A 19761-nucleotide genomic window follows, 5' to 3' on the forward strand; every position below is an offset into this window, starting at 1 on the left:
AGTCCCCTAAGACGGGACACTCCCAGAGAGATTGCAAAGGGCTTAAAAAGAAAGGACGCCACGTAGATATGCAGCCATTGCTCTTATCGAGTTAAGGTTAAAGTCACCTTCATTTCCCACTATCAGTTCGATTTTCCACTTGCCAATTGCCTTGTGCACCTGACAGAGCAACTGTGGGACCAGCGGCTGTAACGACATCACTGTTCCCTGCACTTTACTACAGCAATTTAATAATTTCCAGGAATCAGAGGCAGGAATGTGAATCAAAGAATTCAGCTTCATTGTGCTCCGTCAGCCCATACGCCTGTTTGCACCATGTCTGTTCTTCGCTGTCTTAGTAGCGCTAAACCCCTTCCTTCAAAATAAGTAACTATAGCTGCATTTCTGTCCTCCTCTGTCCCATCCAGGCAGTCACATGCACAGCAAATCCTCTCAGAATATGCTCTCAGCATATTCTTCCCCAGACTAGAGTACGGATTTTCCTACCTTTGGCATAAAGATAGGTTTGGGACGTTTGTTCCACGCCTGCTTGTTTCCTGACCTTTCAGAACTCCCCCCAGGATCGCGTCCTGTGTTTTTTCCAGCTTGTGTGAGGTCCACAAGCGATCAAAGAATTTCGCTAATTGGTCTCATTTTGGCTAGCCACAAATTTTCCACGGCTACTGTTTGTGGTCCCTTTTGAATGGCATCACCTTTTCACTTGAAAAAAATCCCTTGAGGCAAAGCCCATAATGTGGCTAGTAGTTCTGCTCTGGTTTCAGTGAACCTCTGGTGAACCTGACAAATCTTTGTCAGGAAAGTTGACAGTGAGGTTGAACCGTGAGAGAAATGCTCTTTAACTCAAACCTTTCCAGACTTTTCAGGACCTGAAATTCTTGCAAACCAGCTGAGATGTGACAAATAGACAAATACGGTTCAAATGACACCCAGAAACCTGCCTGCTGCCCTGTGCTGTATCTTCCTTGATACAGCTATTTGCAGTACTGCCAGCCCATACCATTTTACAAACATTTACTGCCCAGCATCAGAAACTAATTATGACGCTGAACATAAAGCAAAGAACCACAAAGAAGGATATGAAACCATTTATCAATTAGGAGGCTAAAAACACAAGTGAATTTTCCGTATCTTCTGTTGCAACTACATTTTCAGGATTACGCCATTTGGATGCAAGCAGCAAACAATAAAAGCAAGGGAACGATGCATTGTAAGTGAAGGGTCTGTTATCTTCTGACTGAAATGAGTGATGTCCCTTGACATGAGGGGCACGATAGGGGCAGGGAGACAGACTCATAGCTGGTCTACTTTTCAATGCAGAGGGAAAGCGATTTTGAAGGAAAAAGACAAAGGGAAGGGCAAAAGTTAAACATATTCTCCCCTCCCTGATTTAGAATCGTACTTGGGTTCCACTTACGCTCTATTTTCTTTACAATTCCTTCAACTACAATGTTCAGATAACGTTGAACACATTTCGTGCATCACTAATAACAATTTAAACACCAACTTACCCAAAAGAAGAAGTTGAAGATGAACATGGAGTACTTCATGCAGCCGCTTACACCCGCCATTTTCAGCAAGCTGAGACAAAAACAAGCACTGCAGAAGAAGCTTTCCTAAGAGTTTGACCTCGATACAAAAGTTATTCCTGTGTCTTCAGAAAACCTCTCAAACCACGTCATATACACCGGGCTCTGCTACCGAAAGCAAAAATTGTGACCAAGGCATTGACAATTATTTAAATAGTTCCTATACCACAGGTAAATATTAACTAGAGCATTCGGGAAGCACTACCAGGTGTTACCGCTGAGTCTCCAGACTCTTATTGTGTCTTTGTGATTTGTACTTTTCTACAACCCTGTTAGTCTTGCCCTACACCTCAAAAGTAAATAGAGAATGCTGCAAAAGTCATAGTTTCAGGAGAAAGGGAAGTGAGCATAAAAGCATTTTACAGACCTGCTTTTAAGAGGTGGAAATGATTGCATTCCTTTATGCTTTTCAGTTACAGGGTTTACTCTTTCATTGCCCACTGATCATTGCCAACATTCATTCGGTCGTGTTCACCCTCCCGCTCCAGACGTTCAACCGGCACAAAGGGATGTGTGTTATCCCAGCAGAGGAGGGGTAAGGAATCTGCTGCCATTTTCTCCCTCTCGGTGTCTACTTCAGATCCTTTTCCTCTTCCTCACCAAATCAGCACCCCGGGAACCTGAGCACTGCGGTGCACAAAACATCCCTCTGTGCAGGTCTCCAAAAGCATTGTGAACCCAGCACAGCAACCACGGTTCTGGCCTCAGGTGGAGGATACCTCTCAGCAACAGGAGCTAGATTTGTCCCAGAAGACAAGGCAATAAACCTGTTTCATTAGTTTTGTTTTATGTCTTGTTTGTTTTCTTTTGTGCTCCTCAAACTAGGAATCCTGAGGGGAAAATAAAGGTATCATTGCTCTGTTTTTTTCTATCAGCCCATTTTCTGGAGAAGCCCCGTATAGCAGTCCTTGGAGGGATGAGGGTCAGACACAGGTTCCCTTGAGATCGTCATAAAAAAAGAAGCTTTATTTTGCAGGTGAACACAAAGGATTTAAGTGTGAGAGATTAAGGACATGCTGGACTGAACTGATTTATGAAGCCTCCTTGGCCCAAGCCCATTTTTCAGCCTTCACTGTCAGTTCACATTCTTCGATTCTGCTGTCTGTTTTTGAAAAAAAAAAAAATGGAAAGTGTTAGTATATAACACACCTGTAGATGGTGACAAAAAGATGTAACTTACAGCCTGGCTTTTTTTAGGATCCACAAAAAAAAAAATCTACTCTACACTAAAAACAACTTCTTCTAGCTGCTCTCTAAACCAACTTTTAATGAAGGTATCATGTTGCAATCTCTCCATTCACTTTCACTAATTATATTTAAACAGACACAACCATTCCCATTTTTATGAGTGTCTCTATACCTGCCTTTGACTTTCTGGGCTCCTTTCTGGAGCAATATTCTTTTTTCTAACTCTAGGAGATAGCTAGGCCATCTGACTAGCTTATTTCGCAATATCCACCCTGAATCTGAGAATGTTCCTAAAAATAATTGCACTCATGAAATACAGATTTTGTAAGGACTGGGAGAAACAACTGTGTGGTATGGTTTAGATCTAAAGCACTCAACAAATAAGTAAGTTGAGAAATGTGGGTGTCTTTATGGAGGGATGCCATAGCCACAGATGAATCATGAGAAAAGTTTAAAGTGCCATATAAAATTGTAGGAAAAGGGCCATGAAGGGTAATAAGAGAGCCACAGATGACACAGAATTTGAAGAGATAAGTCTGCAATCAGACCATGCAATTGCAGTAAACTAAGTTTATTATAAGCGGAGTTCGGAAACAGCGTTTTGTACCAAAAACTACACAGCTATAAATCTTCATGCACAGTAGATATTCATTAAAGAAGGCTTGAGCTGTAGCACTGGTGTCTGTGAGATGCTTAGCCCAGGCATTCAGTCAGAGACGTCGGAGGGAAACTGTGCTAGGGCAGTAATAACATAGGAAGCAAGCGTGAGCATTCACACACCGGCCCTTCAAAAAAGGGCCTTCTTTCACATGCAAGAAGCCCACTCCCTCTTCACCTCCCCGCTTTCCTTCACAGCACTCTTGGATTTTGCGCAGGTAGGGGTTTGTGCCAGCAATGCCCTGGCGTGACTCCCAGGGTGGTATACAGTCCCGGGCTGTCAGAGGACCCCAGGCCTGTGCGGGGGCAGATAGCTCCGCAGCATCTCTGCACCTTTCCCCAGCCTCCATCCTCGGGAGGTGTAAGACCAGCACAGCTGAGTTTCTCGTTCAGTCTAGGAAATTTAAACAGCTGAAGATAGATATGATTTAGATCTGAAACCTGTTTTCATTACAATTTTATAATATGTCATCTAAGATGGAAAGCAAACAAGCAGTTTCCATTAAGTGACAGATTTTCAGGTTAAATCTTCTGTATGAGTTGGTGATTTCTTATTTCCTGGCTATAGAGTGCTTTTTTATATGTCTTGGAGAAAAGGAAAGCCACAATTATGGCACAGATTACGTTTGCAGTTGTACCTACAAGTATTAAGGTCATGCAGATAATTGCAGAAGCTTATGAATGACAGCGATGGCATGAGAAATTTTGCCGCTATTTGGCTGCATGTGAAATTGCTCCCATAACCCCTCCACTAACTGTTTAGATGATCAGCTACGCCCTACCAGCAACAAAGCTTGTGCCACAAACTGCTCAAAAGCTTTTCCCAGTAAGAAGTTGTAAAACCCCATTCACTTACAGCTCCTCCTTACAGATTAGAAGAGGATTATCAGTGCACAGCCTGGGTGCAGCGCAGGGTGGGAGCCTCTGACGCAGAGCACACAGCTCCCCACAACAACAGGGGAGCTGTGATGACATGCTGACTTTGCCCGCTGCATCACACAAGAGACTGGTGAGGAAGAGGCATATTTTGCCAGAAAAAAATGCCGGTACGCTTGTAATGAACCTGGAGTAAAGCATCTCCCCTTTGACACTTCCCAAGCAGCTACCATTGGTTTTATAATGCTTTTATCTTCCTTCTCCTCTGAGCCTTTCCTCACTTTGAGTCTTTTTCTTCTTTTTTTACAACCTCCATTTCCCCTTGTGAGGTGCCTCTCCATGGTCAGGCTGTGACCAAAGCCCCATATCAGATGATTCACTGTATAACCAGTCATACGTTCAGGTCCGGACTTGAAAAACTGGTTTGATCAGGGTAGCAGCGAGCTCTTTGAACAGTGGGATGTGGAGAGTGGATGATAAAAGTTTGATTGCCATTGGAATTTCTGCTCAGTGCAGTGATAAACGCACAACAGAGAAGACGGGTAAGAACTACATTCAGCATGGAGCTTACAGTCTCAGACCGGTAGATCTCTGGATCTGCTGTATCAGTAGGGACAGGCTGTATAAGCTGTGCAGAGGTTGTCAGCATTCGTCAGGCTGTCAGAGCATTCATCCTTCAGCCAAAGGGACACTTCACCTCTTGCGACCTCACCTGTTGCCCTGAGGTCTCTACTCAATACAAGTTTCTGCATTTCCTGATTAAACTCTTGTCTAAACAGTAGTGCAAGGTCTAAGAGCTTTTTCATGCTTTCACAGTAAGTTGCTCACCCATGATGCCAGGTGAAACAAATTCTGTGTGCCATCAGCCTTTACAGCATTTTGGCACTCATCTAAATGGAGAACACCGCCTAAAGAAGACGTTTGCCATCCAAACAGTAGGACAAACACCTTCAAACCTGTGGGAAATGGGAGCATCTGTTTTTGTCCTTGAGGTATTTGCAACACTAGGTCTGACTGAGATTGCAGTCAGCCTACTACACCTCATGTCTTGGGTTCAACCTTAGCAAACAGATCTTACTGCAATACCATAATAGCTAGTAATACGTCAATTGTAAAACTGAAGTATACTCCCATGTCTGACTCATAGCAAAATACTACAGTGTCCTAACAGATCTTATTTGTGGAGAATTATTTTGCGTTGGAATATATGTGGCACTGACATGGCTGCTGGGTTTATACCCAGCTCCCAGAGTCAAACAATTACAAGATTCCTTGCCCTCATTTTAAAATATCCTTTCATCTAGGTCTTGAGATGAAGGGTAAGAGTGGAAAGCACGACAAAAATATACCTGAAAATTCCAAAGGCTGAGTAAAAAGTAGAAGAAAGAAGACAGCAGTATTGTATTTAATCACGTAAGCTTTACACCATTTTCATGATTTTGGGTAGCTGACTTGTGATCAACAGTACTATAAGCAGATAAACTTTTTGCAAACTTCTATGCCTCACATGGCTTAGAAGGCTATGATTGAGTCCAAGGCTGATCCTGTAATTGACCACATGAAAAGGAATGAGAGTATTTTCATGCACTGTTAGGCATGTAAATAGCTGGCAGTCGTCTGCCTAGGGTGTCTTCACAGCTTCTGCAGAGGGATGGGGACTGCTAGGGAGTGATTTAGCTTATCCTAAAACAGGCATGAAAATAGGCCAGGTGAACTGTGCCCTTACACTGGCTGTTTCTTTCCACTGGTCAAAAAGTGAGCCCAGGAAACTGAAGTCCTATCAGATGGATCCCACCCAAGAGCCTCCCCAGTGGGACAGCATCTCTGTTTCATAGCAGACCCTTTCTGCTCTTATAGTGCTCTAAAGGAAGAATATGTTTCTTTCCCTTTTAGGACTTCTTTTTTCTGCTAGAGTGATGCAAAAAGTGGGGGAAAAAAAAAAAAAAAAGGAAATTAGGATCTGGCCTTAGTATTTAACACTGTGGGAATGTCTGCACAGTTTTTGCCTTGTGATGGCTTTGTCCTCACCCAACCCAAAGCTGGGTAGCTGCCTTAGCGTGGTGTGCACCACAAAGCAGCAAGCCCAGTCTCTCAGCAGCACTGATTCATTGCAGCTCAGCAGTGCACTGACCCCAGCACCACCCCAGTTCCACCTCAGAGCAAGCTAAAATCCCCCCAGAAAGCAGTCCAGTGTGGTCCCTGGGTGCCAAATACTGCTACTGGCTTCTCTCCTTTCTTTTCCTCCCTCCTACCACACTGCGAACTGTTACAAGGATGAAAAAAGTTGTGTCTCAGAGCCGGATCTGGAGCCTCTCAGTTTCCTGTGGGCTACATGAATGAACTGGGCTCCTGTTAGTGTCATACCGGGAAAAGATTTCTTGCCTGTTGGGGCTTTTGCTTTCACTTTGAAATAATTGGTGTTTGTAGCCATTAACAATGTAAACCCTTCTTTCATGATGACTATGTTCCTCTGCACTCCAGCCAATAAAAATGTAAACTCTTTATATAAAATATACAACTCAACACATGAGTTGGTGAGCAACCCAGCTTGGAAGAGGCAGTGGGCTGACCATCAGAACAAACCTAGACGTCCCAGCCATGTCTATACACTCAGGAGCAGGCAAATCTGCTGTGTCCCATGCCAGTCCCAGCTCCAGGCTGGGAAATGTATAGCTGGGTTAGCCTGGTGCTCTCCCCTCTTCACGAGAAAGGCAGCACTGATGTGTGATAGCCTTCATCCCAGAACAGGCACTGGGGCACTGGTCAGAGCTGCGTCATGCCCTCCCTCTGACCACACTTTTCACGTTAGCACTGGAAATCTTGTCCCCCGGGGAGGGAGTTTAAATGGGGATACGTCTCCACAAAAGGTTCCTGTTCTGACAGAAGAGTTTCATCAGCAAATCCCTAGCCAGCTCTGGGCTGAACTCCTATCCAGGCGCTCTGTGGCCTGGCGCCAGCATCGCTCATATGTTCCTGCTTTAGCAAGGTCTAGTGTCTCGAACACTCTCACTTCCCCTAAAGCAACAACTCTTCCACCAGTAAACAAACCTCCTGCAGCAGGTCTGCCTGTGATCCGCTCTCCCTCCCAATACACCACCGGTTTTCTTCTAAGCCTTTCATCTGAAAACTGTCTGAAATACATATTTTTAAGCTTTCATTGATATTTGGCTCGTATTAAAATAAAAGAAGTCCTTAAGTACAAATAAACTCACATACCTAATCCACATATTTCTCTTTTCACCTTCCCTGCCTCCCCAGACCTTTTCATTTACTGCTAGCCTTCTTGGCTGTTTTACATCCTTTTTGCTCATTTATGTACTTCATGAACTAAGCTGTTCCTTTATGTCAGGCCTTATGTCAGGGATTTCCTATTTCCCAGCGCCTGGTCAGGATTCATTTAAACGATAGGTCTCCGGGTTTAAAATAGTTTGTTGGTTTCAAAAGGAATTTATCATGGATTAACATGCTAACAAGTGTCAGTAAGGGTTTCACTATCTAGCCTGTAAGTATATTATTAAGCCTAACTTCATTTAAAAAATGCTTGCTAAAGAACCCATACTGAATATGATTCTTGTAGGTTTGTATTATGTAGGCAGGGCTTAATGTATGGGAGCTGTTACTAACAAAAGAGGTGGTATTTTTGACCCCTGGCATTTTCAGCATATCTTGAAACTGTCTGTGCTGTAAAGTACAGATTGCTGTGAAGAAAGATGCCTTAAAAATATAGAGAACAGCCTTTGTCAATGAAGAATCAAAAGGCTTCGGATTCATCTTTAGAATACCATCTTCTTTTTCAAGCAGGGGGGAGCTGATCTAGGAGTGTTTCTCCTGGAAAAGGACATGCGTATTTCATATTCAGGTCTAAACACCAGGAACCTGATTCTGATTTTGTTTATGCCTATGTAAATCAAAAGAAGTTTATAAGGCAAGTCACGGCCAGTACAGATTAGAAATCATATATGTAACCTTCCTCCCTGCCCTATTTTTTCCAAGGGAAAAAGAATAAACCTGCCAGAAAAATGTGACACGTTCTCTCTGAATTTTCCCTGCTGCCCTCCAGCCGTGGGTGGAAAGTGTCCCAGATGATATGAGGCCCAGACAGGTATACAGTTGGTTTGTGACCCAAAAATCAGATACTTATAGGTTAGAAAATGAGAACTAGGTTATTCTGTTGTTGTTTTATAGACATCAGTTATGTAACTGCAATTACATTATTCCCTATAAAGATGCTTTCTTAATGCCTTATATGAAAACTCTACATAATACAGGCAGGCAGGCAATGTGGTCACCAGTTATGTTTAGAATTAGTACATGGGAAGTACCTAACATCTGTCATGAAATTTTGCTCCAAAAATTCAGATTTGATATTTATTTTGACAAGTGTATTTCTTCTATGTCAGGATAATATGACACTCAATCCCCACTTTCACTGAGGCATACCTCTGTTTGGCAAAGTAAGTAAACATATACAAAAATTAAAAAACAAATGTAAGTAAGCAAGCTCTAGCTTTCAACATTATTAATTCCTTAAGTCTCATTTGGGGTAAAACATCCGTGCTCTGAAAGTTGAATGGGAGCTTCTTTATTTTTCTATGGTTGCTGTAGACAAAGTGATGCTATCAAAATAACACTACACAGCAAGTGAGCCACAGGCTTCACAACCCCCTGAAACTCAGCGATCCTCTGGGACTATTCTACCAGATGTGGATAGTCTTTTCACAGTCCAGAGAGGAGTTTTCATCAACCCTCATCTGCTCACTGACCTTCACAATCCTGCTGACATTAAACTTTGCTGCTCTGCTGTGCTCTGTGGACACTGGGGTCTTTTCTGATTCAGATAGCTGTATTGCTTTTTCCGTTTAATCCCTTCACACACAGACCTTTCATTTCTGCCCCTGAGTGCTGTTTTTTACAAAGCCTGAATATGAAAATTCTATCATTTGCAGACTATAAACATTTGCTGAAAAAACTCGTATTTTCATTCCCACTCCCACAAGTGCTATCCATTTATCCCCTCCATACATAAAAAGACTCTTTTCTTTCCAAATATTTTTTCTGTAGCTGAAAGGACAGGAAGAGAACTGAAGAGTATTACTGAAAACTTTATAGTAACTACCAAATAGCAGAGTTAGCGGCTTTACCTACTGGCAATGATCCAGATTTACAACTTGCACATGTGCAATTCACATTTGTACTAAAAACTAATTTCCTACTGAAGCCATTGAAGAAAGATGCTGTAAAGAGCCCGGTCCTCCGAAAAGCTAAGAAGCCCATACTGAGGGACTGTCAGCCTCCCAAGACTGTAATCAGAGCTGAGAGTGCTGAGCTGCTTTCAGAGGAATCTCAGTACCATCCAGCGCTAAGCTCCAAATGTTAACCACTACTGCAAAAATAATTCCCCTTTTTTCAGCTTTCACAAGTTTTCTGGGATTATCTCCCTCTGAACAGACAAGCATATGGAGCTGGGATACTCTTGGCTGTTGCACAATGATGATTCTCTTCAATGCTACAAGAAGTGTCCAAAACCCTCCTTTACTGACATAGAAAGAAAGAAAGAAGACGCATACTGGAACAAACCTGGGGCTTTTGTATCTACAGAAGTTCTTAGAGACCAGCTCAGCCATTTGGAGGACATGATGTGCTTCCTTACTTGCTCTCTGATCCCCTTGACTCATTCTGAGCAACCATGTTTATATCCGTGGCACAAGCCAGAAGAACTTACAGGAACTGTGAACTAAAATCAATGCAAACGATGAAACTCTAGTTTTAATTTAAAATAGAATCTATATAATAGATAATATTTAAAACAGAGGTGGGACTGCCAAAAGAAAGAAGAGTGAAAACTTCATGGCCAAAAGTGAAACAGGTTCATTTTCATGTCATGCCTTCTTTGAGCACAATTGCTGTAGTTCTTAACTGTTAAGATAATAAAAGACACTTTTCCATTAAGCTATAGGCTCCCCATGAGCATATGGTTAGGCTTTGTGTCTTCTCTTTGCTAAACCATTTACTATCTCAAAGTGAAGAATTTCTTCCTTTGTCATGTCCATAGATGAGACTAACAAGCACACACACTTTATACACTTCATTAATCCTTGTGATGATTCATGTGCATGGGGGTCATACTGTAATCCGAGTCAGACCTCTGAAAATACTTGACCTCCGTATGGCTGTGCTGACTGCTGTAGCTAAGAGCAGAGTTTGGACACATCGCCTTTCTTTTCATAGCACCGTAGTACAGATTAAACATTCAAACTATCCTTATAAAAGACATGCCTAACAGTGTGCTGACTATACATAAAAAAGGTCATTTGGGCAAGGATATTGATTAGTTGGAGATTTAGTTCAAAGTCTGGCACCATTGCACTTTGCTCTTGAAAGAGTCTGTGGGTACTAAGAATAAGGCATAACCACAGTGCTGCAAACAATAAGCTTGTTGTCACAAGATGTCATACATAGTGGGAGCACCCTCCGGGGTGCACGCTTGTCGTGGTTTAACCCGGCAGGCAGCTAAACACCACAGAGCTGTTCACTCACTCCCCTCCCGCACTGGGATGGGGGAGAGACTCAGGAAAAAAAAAAAAAAAAAAAAGTAAGATTTGTGGGTTGGGATAAAGACAGTTTAATAGGACAGAAAAGGAAGGGGAAATAATATAATAATGATAAAAGAACATACAAAATAAGTGATGCACAATGCAGTGGCTCAGCACCCACCGACTGATGCCCAGCCAGTTCCCAAGCAGCGACCCCCCGGCCAGCTTTCCCCTAGTTTATACGCTGAGCATGGTATGGAATAGCCCTTTGGTCAGTCTGGGTCAGCTGTCCTGGCTGTGCCCCCTCCCAGCTTCTTGTGCACCCCCAGCCTTCTCAGTTGGTAGAGCATGAGAAGCTGAAAAGTCCTTGATTTAGTGTAAGCTCTACTTAGCAACAACTAAAACGTCAGTGTGTTATCAACATTATTCTCATCCTAAATCCAAAACACAGCACTATACCAGCTACTAGGAAGAAAATTACATCTATCCCAGCCGAAACCAGGACTACACTGCTGGTTGCACAGGACTGCTCTCCAGGGTGCCCGCGATCTCTGGAAGGGGTGCCAATGAAATACTACAACCAACCAGAAATGTTACAAGAGAAGAATAACCATGTATCTAATCGCTATTTAGCTATGCTTGGATTTGGCTCCATACTTGGTTTTTAAGGCTTGTAGCTCTTTATGAGAAGTCAAATTTATTCCCAGACCTGAATGGCTTCCTCTCCTGTCCTTCTTCCCCATCACACAGAAATCAGACCTCTGTTTGCATCGGAGTACTGCTCTTTTGTTTTATTTAGTCTTACCACTGCACTACTTCAAATTTATTCTATGACAGCCACCCAGAATTCCCTGTCATGAGGATATTTCTTTTCCAGACTTTATAAATAGGATTGCTTTCATTTAATTGCAGCCACTTAAAAGGTAAGTCTGTAATTTAAGTTAGTTTTCTAACCTGGAGGAGATCCATCCCGAGTATATAAAACAGGTGAGATGGCTTATTGTTGGCAAGTATTTATCTCTTTTTTTCCAACGACAGAGAGAACTTAAAGGATTAGCTCGGATTATGTGCCAGATTTAGGAAGCTAATATTAAAGGAAATAGATATTACCCTAAGAGCTTTCTATCTGTGTAAGAAATTAAATGCTGTGCACTGCACACAGCATACCATAAAACAAAGTCTGCTGGCTTTACTCAGAGATAAGATATATAGACATTTTCCAGCCTGTTGGATTACTTAGAAAATATTTACTCATCCCAAGAAGACTGTTAATCATATGCATAAAGGATCAGATTCTTACCTGGTGTAAATGGGAATAACTTCACTGATTTCGAAACTGGGCTCAATAGCAGAAAGAACATACCACAGATCATTAACTCCTCCTGAGACTATTGAAAAGGAATTCATCAGATCAGAATAGATGTAGGAAGTTTAATATTTTCCACAGTGATCTGTCTGATGTATTTCCTCATAAAGCCTGTCAACGATGGCAAAAAAGAAAAAAAAATCATGAAGGTCAAAAGCTGTTCTCTCAAACCCCATCTGCATTGCAGTTTCAATAGACGTTGCTGTTAAATGTGGTGGATTCTACTTCACTTGAAGCATTTAAATTAAATCTGAATACTTTTCTGAAAAGAGATGCTATAGATCAAAGAGATGCATTGAGCCTGGAGCAAAAATGAATGAGTGGGTTTCTATGGGCTGCATTACATTAGAGTTCAAAATAGATGATCTTAATGCTCTCTCCTCACCTGAACATATGAATCCAGTCTCATTTAGCTAGACAGTACTGCACTGCCATAGGTATGCTGATTTCATGAACTATAAAATTACATCTAATTTAAGAAACTGGACTTCGAGCTCAGTGAGTACTCCTGAGTCACATAAACCAGTCTGTTGTTATTGTAGACATCATATTATATCCTTTTTTATCAACTTCCATTTTAGCAGTTTGTCTTCTTCACTTCCTCTACTCCCATTGCTATACTGGTTAGGAAGGTTCTTCTAATTTCCATTCTGAATTTGCACATGGCCAGCTTACATTTATACAGTTTATTTCTGTCTTTTCTGACAACCCCATCTTTTAGCTTAAATAGTTACTTTTTTTCTGTAACACCTTTATGAACTGAAAGATTGCTTTGCTAAAAAGGTGCCACATTCTTCTAGTTTCTCCTCTCAAGATGCCTGGCGTTCCCCTGCTGAACCTAACCATGTCTCTCTGTACCTGTTTCATTTGAGTTCATTTTTCCTGAATAAGGGAGCCCCACGCAGGACACAGAGTTCCAGATAAGGTCTGAAAAATAGCCATCCTTCTTTCTACAGGTAATTTATCTCCTGACCATAGTTGTCTTTCTTGGCTGTATCACACCAGTAGTGCATACTTATCCTGGTAAATAATACACCCAATTTCCCATCCTCAGTTGATTTTATCTGATTAGTTTCTGGTTTATAACTGAAGTTTTTTTCTTATCCCTGTCCCAGCTAAATACTTGACATTATGTTTTGTGTAAATCCATCCCACCCTAATCCCCCAGTCCTCAGGCCATTCAATTTTTCTGTATATCTTGATCATTCATATCTTGATCATCTCTCAAACCTTTGTGTCGCTAGCACTTCCCATCAGTGCTCCTCCGTTCTCCACACTACCGTGAAAATGTTAAAAGAAGAAGGTCCCAACCCTGCTCCTTTGCTGCTCTGCTCTGCTCCTCTATAACTTCCTTTAATGCCAGCACCTTCCCTTTCAACACTACCTGATGACATCTCTATTTTAAGCATCTCCTTAGCCACCATAGAGCACTTCCGTTGATCTCCATCTTCGCTGGTTTAACAGACAACCCCCTATGTGGCATCCCATCGTACGCTTTACAGAGATGGGATAGAGAAATGGTCCTGCATTTCCATTGTCTGCAGAAGTGGTTGTCTTATCAAGCATATTTCACATCTTTCAGGACAAGGTCAGTGATGGTGATTTTCTGAATATTAGCTGGAGTACTTTCCTGAGAAGCAGAAGGCTTAGGGTCTAAGCAAATCTCAGCCTTGAATGGGAGGAAGAATCCCCACTATCAGGGGACAGTGCATTCTGGAGAGTATATGAAGGTTGGGTGTGCAAACATAATCTACTTCTCCTGAAGCTAGGCCCCTGTGGAGATAAGAAAGCAGAATCCAGGTGACTAGTATGAAAATAAGGTTAGTTCTGTATTAGTTTACTCGCTAGGACAATAAACTACCTTGGATCAATTGTGGGATTCAACTACCATAAGTGTTTATGCATATTGCTTTAAACTGGTCCTTGAATATGTGACAGAAACAGAAGACGCTTGAGCTTCCACCTTTAAGTATTCACCTCTACCCAGCACACTGACTATCAATTTGTCAAGGAACTTGCTTTTCAGAGAGGTGGGTGAATCTTCCTTTATTTCCAACAAGATCATCATTGCCTTCTCTGAGTAGTCCCTGCTTTTACAGACAAAAATAAATTACGTTTTTAAAAGAAAGAAAAAAAAAAAAACAGAGCTACATAAAATTAGCCTTTCACTACTTTCTATTCTCTCCTGCAATAGCTTAATTCTGATTACTGGAATGTAACATCTGGCTGAGCTCTCTCAGCATCAAACTAGACTTTCATAACCAACTATTGTGTTTCCAGGCAATGTGTGTCCCAAATTATGACAACATACCAATGCAGACATAAAATGTGTTTATGAGTCTTCAACTGCTGTGGAGGATGTGAGATCATTGGGCTGAATACTTAACTACATTAGGCTCGTTTGGGCGCCATTGCAGCTTTCATGAGAAAACTTTAAAGTAGTTAAACAGCAAACCGAGTGTCCTCTGCGCACAGAGGAATCCTCTACGTTCACCAAATTGGTGTAACTACTCTGGCACCAGCTGTGGTTATAGAAAGTCTTTTGGGGCATGGCCAAGCAATAGCGACCCTGACTGCCGGAATACCACAACAATCAAAGCAGGCTTTTCCAACCCTGACACTTCTCCAAACCGAATGCTCTGCTCCAGTGTCAGGAGTGGGGAAGAGAACAGGAAAACAGAAACAAGACAGAGAACTGATGACAAAGAAACTACCAGGGAAATCAGGGGAAGGAAGAATACTGTGGGCTACTTAGGGCAACTGAAATCAAGAAAGATGGGGGCTACACATGGACAACGCTACAGAGTAAACTTTTAACAACAGAGATCAGAGACAGGCAAATTAAAATGCTCCTGAACTTCTTCATAGTTGAGGCAATAAAGCACAGCTTTAGATACACATTCGCAGCCCTCAGTTTGTGAGTCATGTAACCTAAGGTTAAGCAAAGGAAACCCTAGTTTGAAACTGCACCCAGCCTTTTTCCTCCCTTATTCTGTTAATAAATAATTTTCGTAGATAATAATAACTGGTATGTGGAACTCATGTAATGATGGACACATTTACATTACACATTATCTACAAACACACCTTGAGAGATGATAAGAACGTGTGTGTGATGATGTGTACCTGTTGGTGCCTGGTACACTATTGATTAAGCTAAAATAAGGTGTGTACTGTAACGCACACGTTTGCTGAAGAAACAGGACGGAAAAGGAACACTGCGGCAAACAAAATGGGCTTCTGCTAAGCTCTCCCTCTTTTTTCAGCACGTGCCCAGCCCTTTACTAGGGTACAAGTGATACAGCACATTTTAGCAAGTTTTAGTAAGATAATATTGTCCCAGAAATGATAAATTAAACATAGGTTTATCATAATGCTTCACACCTTCACCACTTTTTAATTAATTTCTTGGAGGCTTTTTGTCTGTTGATTATTTCTTACTCCTCAGTGTGTAAATGACGTCTTTCTACTGCTGGCAGCAGTCTTTACATTAATTCAGACTTTGGCCCCGAAAGTCTCCTGCACCTGGGCTATTTCAGAGCCCTGCTGAACCCCCAGTGACCAGCTCTGTGCCCAGAGCTTTGCCTGGAAAGGTTCATTGCCCCCTGGGCTGCTTCTGCAGCCAGGCACATTAAACCCCGCTTCTTGCTCAGGACTGCACAGAGACTCCCCCCGACCACATAAAAATAGCAAATAATTGATGTAGTAAATATTTGTCTTCATGAGCAAGGAAACAAACCTTACAGGTTAAGAATGCCCAACAAGATTTGGTGGAGTAAATTGTTTTCTGTTAAAATAAATTACAGTGCAACCACAAAAACCCAACATTCTCTGTATTTTGAGAACTTAGGCAAGGATTACTCAGCTTGTATTGTCTCCACTTTTATGACAAACTTATTGTGCCAATGTTAATTAGGTGTGCTTAACAACACATAAAAGTAACCCCAAGCAGAACTGGAAAAAACGTCAATTTTTTTACTTAACTAAACTTCTGTGGTGAGAGGAATTTTATTGAAAACCTTAGCACTGCAAAATCGCACACACAAATAGGCAGTGCTCTGTAAAAGTCACAGTCATTCATAAAATGTAGTACACAAGGTTGTTGGAAAGAGCTAAGAGAAAGACCTTTCTATTCCAAAACAAATTTACAAAGTCAGAAATGAAACAAAGATGAGTGGAAGGTAAGAAAAAGCAGAACAGAAAGTATTAATTATTTTGTGCACGGACAAAAATGTAACAAAAGAAGGGAAATGAGAAGCAGCATTTTGCCAGGAAAGCCATCATATGAGCTTTTAGATGCAGTTGTTCATAGAAATTGGCAGGAAAGGGACTTCTATGTCCATAACTCCAAGTCAGAGGTGAATGGGGTGACCGCTGTTTTAACCTTATACTTCTGGGACAACATTTGTAAATACAGACAAGAGAGAGACACATCCAGGGCCAAAATGCGATGAGGAAAAACACATGAGAAACTATAAATCACCTTCTTAGGAAAAAGCAGAAAATAGCTGAACTCCTTCCACCTTGCCAGGTGGTACTGTAGCTTAGACCCAAACAACAGGAATAAAAATTGGTAGCTGTCACTGTTATTGTTGTTTAAATGCCAGCAGCAAAAGCCTCACAGAATATATGTGTATATATAGCTTGTATCTGAGGTTTTCTCAAAAGCTGAAAACGTTACTTACTGACTGATATGAAAACAAATGCAGCAGAATGCCAATGCAAATCCTGGATGCTGTGAGATAGCTGGCAGCATGGTGGATGGATACAGCTGGAAGGAAATAATGCCACATTTACGTATGCAAAATATTTTCAAATATTCCTACCCAACCCAGCAATGGCAGGGACTAATGTGCACTGAGGTGGGGGCAGGCATATCCAGAAAGCTGCTTGGCTAAGACTAAACACATCAGCAGCAAAAGCAGAGTAGGACGCCCTTTAGAAGGGACATAGAGCTACACACACACACACACACACACACACAACTCTGTCCTCTTTGGGAGGTGTCCATTTAGTAGCCTTCCACCTTACTGAATGAGTGTTATCCTTGAGTCTGGAAGCTTAAAAGAAAGAGGGGCAAAGGAGGATTTGTCACAGTCTTTACTCCATCAGAACTGATCAGGGATGATAACCATTACTGTGTATAATTCTGCTACAATAGCCCAAGGAGACAATCCCTATCTAAAACCTAGGCATAAGGCTGTATTCAGTATCACTGCTGGGCATCTTACCTCGTTGGGGTGGACAAAGCTCCTGCCTCAACAGCGGGGGGGAGCTAGCAGCACAAGGTCAAGCTGAAAAAAACCTCAGGGAAAAAATGGGCTTTTACCTTGGTCAGGGTTCTCTGTCTTCTTGTGCGTACTCAGACACCAGATGCTCAGGCAGGGATACCTATAAGCACTTTAGAGCATAATTTTGATAAAGCATAATTACTATTGTAAACAAGTTATTTTCAATTATTTCCCAATGTATGACTATAAGAAGATCTTCTGCCCTTGGGCAAAAGCCCAGGTCCTGCTGCCACCAACCAAAGACCAGTGCAGGAGGCTGACGCGTTTGTTCCCCGGCTCGCAATACTGCAAAGAGGCAGAAGATGGCAGAAGGAAGCCCTGAAATGGCATCCCACCAGCCCAGGTGGGAAAGCCCTGCCCGGAGCTGCTCAGAGCAGAAGAAGTAGCCACATCTGACCTCCGTGCGAGGGTGGCTTTTCATCTCAGCATTTTGGAGTGTTTTCTTTCCCTCGGTGTATTATGTTTCTTTGACATCAGAAGTACTGGAGAAGAGCTGAACACTGTGTGGGAACATGAAACACTTAATCCAGTAATGGTCTGGGTGTGAATTTCTCTTTTCACCCTGTTATTTCATATTGCTTTTGTAGCCCCGGCTATTGCTGAGATCAGATTCTGTTCTTTTGTCGCAACCTTTGGAGAGTCACGTTCCGAAGGACAGCAATCCTGTGAATTGGCAAAAACAGGTGAAACACCATATTTGAAGCTCTTGTGCGTCTTATTTTGTACGTTTTAGCCTTGTGCTTTATTTAATAAGACCTTCCTGCACTTTCTGCTTGCAAGGGTTCATTTGAAAGCTGGTCCCACCATGCCATCAAGAAGAAGAAACAACAGCACAGTACCAGTGCCAGTCCCGCTCGCTTTCATTTGATGTTAAGCAAGTTGTCAAAGGCGATGCTCCTTCCCTTTGGGTGAAACTTTGGTGAAATCACAAAATCCTTTCATCCACATAGAACTTTAAAGAGGGTTTGTTAGATTTTGACAAAGCCTGCAAGGCTGAAGACAGAAACATTATTTGATCCTTGAACATCTGTTGCTTTCCGCCTAGCCTCCTCACTTGATCAAATACCTAAAAATGAGAGCCAGCAGCTAAACTAATCTGTTCTGGAACAGATCCTAAAGACAATGGCCAAGTGAGCAGTGACCACAGATAAATCTCCCAAGGTAGCTGGAGGTCCCACAGCAGAGCTATTGCACAGTAGATTGTCTAGGAAACTCCCCTTCTCCTGCTTCTCTGCTCTTTCCTACCTCCCCACTTCAACCTACCTGGAAAGCCCAGTACTCAGAAGGGCTCCCTACCATCACTGCTTTTCTGGCAAGCAATACAGGGAAGGCAAGGAGCAGGGGGCTTTCACTGAGTGTCTCCCACCAGGCTGCTTCTCCTGGTGTGTCTGCTGCCTGCAGCACCATGAGGTGATGGCAAGGACGGGCAGCCTCTGCCCCCAGGGCTCTTTGTGGAGCTCTGCGTCACTGCAAATAGACCCATGCTCACAACAGCAGTAAGAATTGAAAATAGAGGTTCTCACACTTAGTTACACCAACACCAGGTCTTTTTGCACCGTCAGAAAGGTGTTAACCCGACTGCACAGACTAGGATGAAGGCCACTGTGGTTTTTCAATTGATCTGTTTTGCTCAAGAAGGAAGGCAGCAAGTGGCTACTCACATTTTCACAGGAACTGAACCTCTTTAATGTGTCTGTCCTCCCTTCCATTCCCAGGTCACCAAAACAGGAACTGCGTTGCCTTGGTGTCCCATCAAAGGCCAGTCTAAGCACGGCACCACAAAGCGGCACTCCCATGGTGTGCCCACTCAGCTCACTGTCCGCTGACGCTCTCACCATTGCTTGCACTGGCCTGATAAAGTGTGGTACAAATTGAAGTTGTTTGGGCTGTTAAATAAGACCAGCTGTGTTAATTTTATCTCTACTCACAAAAAGCAAAACAAACACACACAGAAAGGGTTTGACAAGGGGAAAGAGAAGAAGGAAATCAATAGGGAAATAAATAATGTTTTTTAAGCTTCTAAGAGGGTATTAAAATAATGTCGATTAAAGAGCAAACAAAAGCTCTGAAGCAAGCTGACGGTGTCCTTTTAAGTGAACATGTGTGGGTTTACACATTCACATATGCCCTACAGGTGCACTTGCCAGCTATCCAACCAGACTGTATAAAAAATATGCGTGATTTTCCCTCCTTTCCCTCCAGCCCACCAGACATGTTTACTATAAAAGAAGCTGAACAAGTTTGGTCTCTTCCTAATAAAAACT

The 19761-nt window shown here is 42.3% G+C and overlaps 1 protein-coding gene across 3 annotated transcripts in view; it reads right to left on the minus strand.

Annotated features, from left to right (window-relative positions):
* Nucleotides 1–18277, minus strand: part of TSPAN8 (tetraspanin 8) — a 31863-nt gene extending 13586 nt beyond the window's left edge. Inside the window, exons 1-5 of one of the 3 annotated variants that reach the window (XM_087766537.1) lie at nucleotides 17536–18277; nucleotides 16892–16977; nucleotides 12141–12317; nucleotides 1954–2688; nucleotides 1509–1691 (exon numbers count right to left, since the gene is read on the minus strand). In XM_087766537.1, the coding sequence (XP_087622663.1) occupies nucleotides 1509–1568 (60 nt within the window). In that variant the 5' untranslated portion in view covers nucleotides 1569–1691; nucleotides 1954–2688; nucleotides 12141–12317; nucleotides 16892–16977; nucleotides 17536–18277. Of the gene's footprint in view, nucleotides 1–1508; nucleotides 1730–1953; nucleotides 2689–12140; nucleotides 12318–16891; nucleotides 16978–17535 lie in introns of those variants that run through there. The other 2 variants (XM_087766538.1, XM_009463191.2) reach the window with 2 other exon arrangements.
* Between the last annotated feature and the right edge of the window lie 1484 nt (nucleotides 18278–19761).

Source organism: Nipponia nippon, unplaced genomic scaffold (genome assembly GCF_047370975.1).
Source record: "Nipponia nippon isolate SJK-2023a ecotype South Korea unplaced genomic scaffold, ASM4737097v1 scaffold_3, whole genome shotgun sequence".
In the NCBI taxonomy this organism is placed as follows: domain Eukaryota; kingdom Metazoa; phylum Chordata; class Aves; order Pelecaniformes; family Threskiornithidae; genus Nipponia; species Nipponia nippon.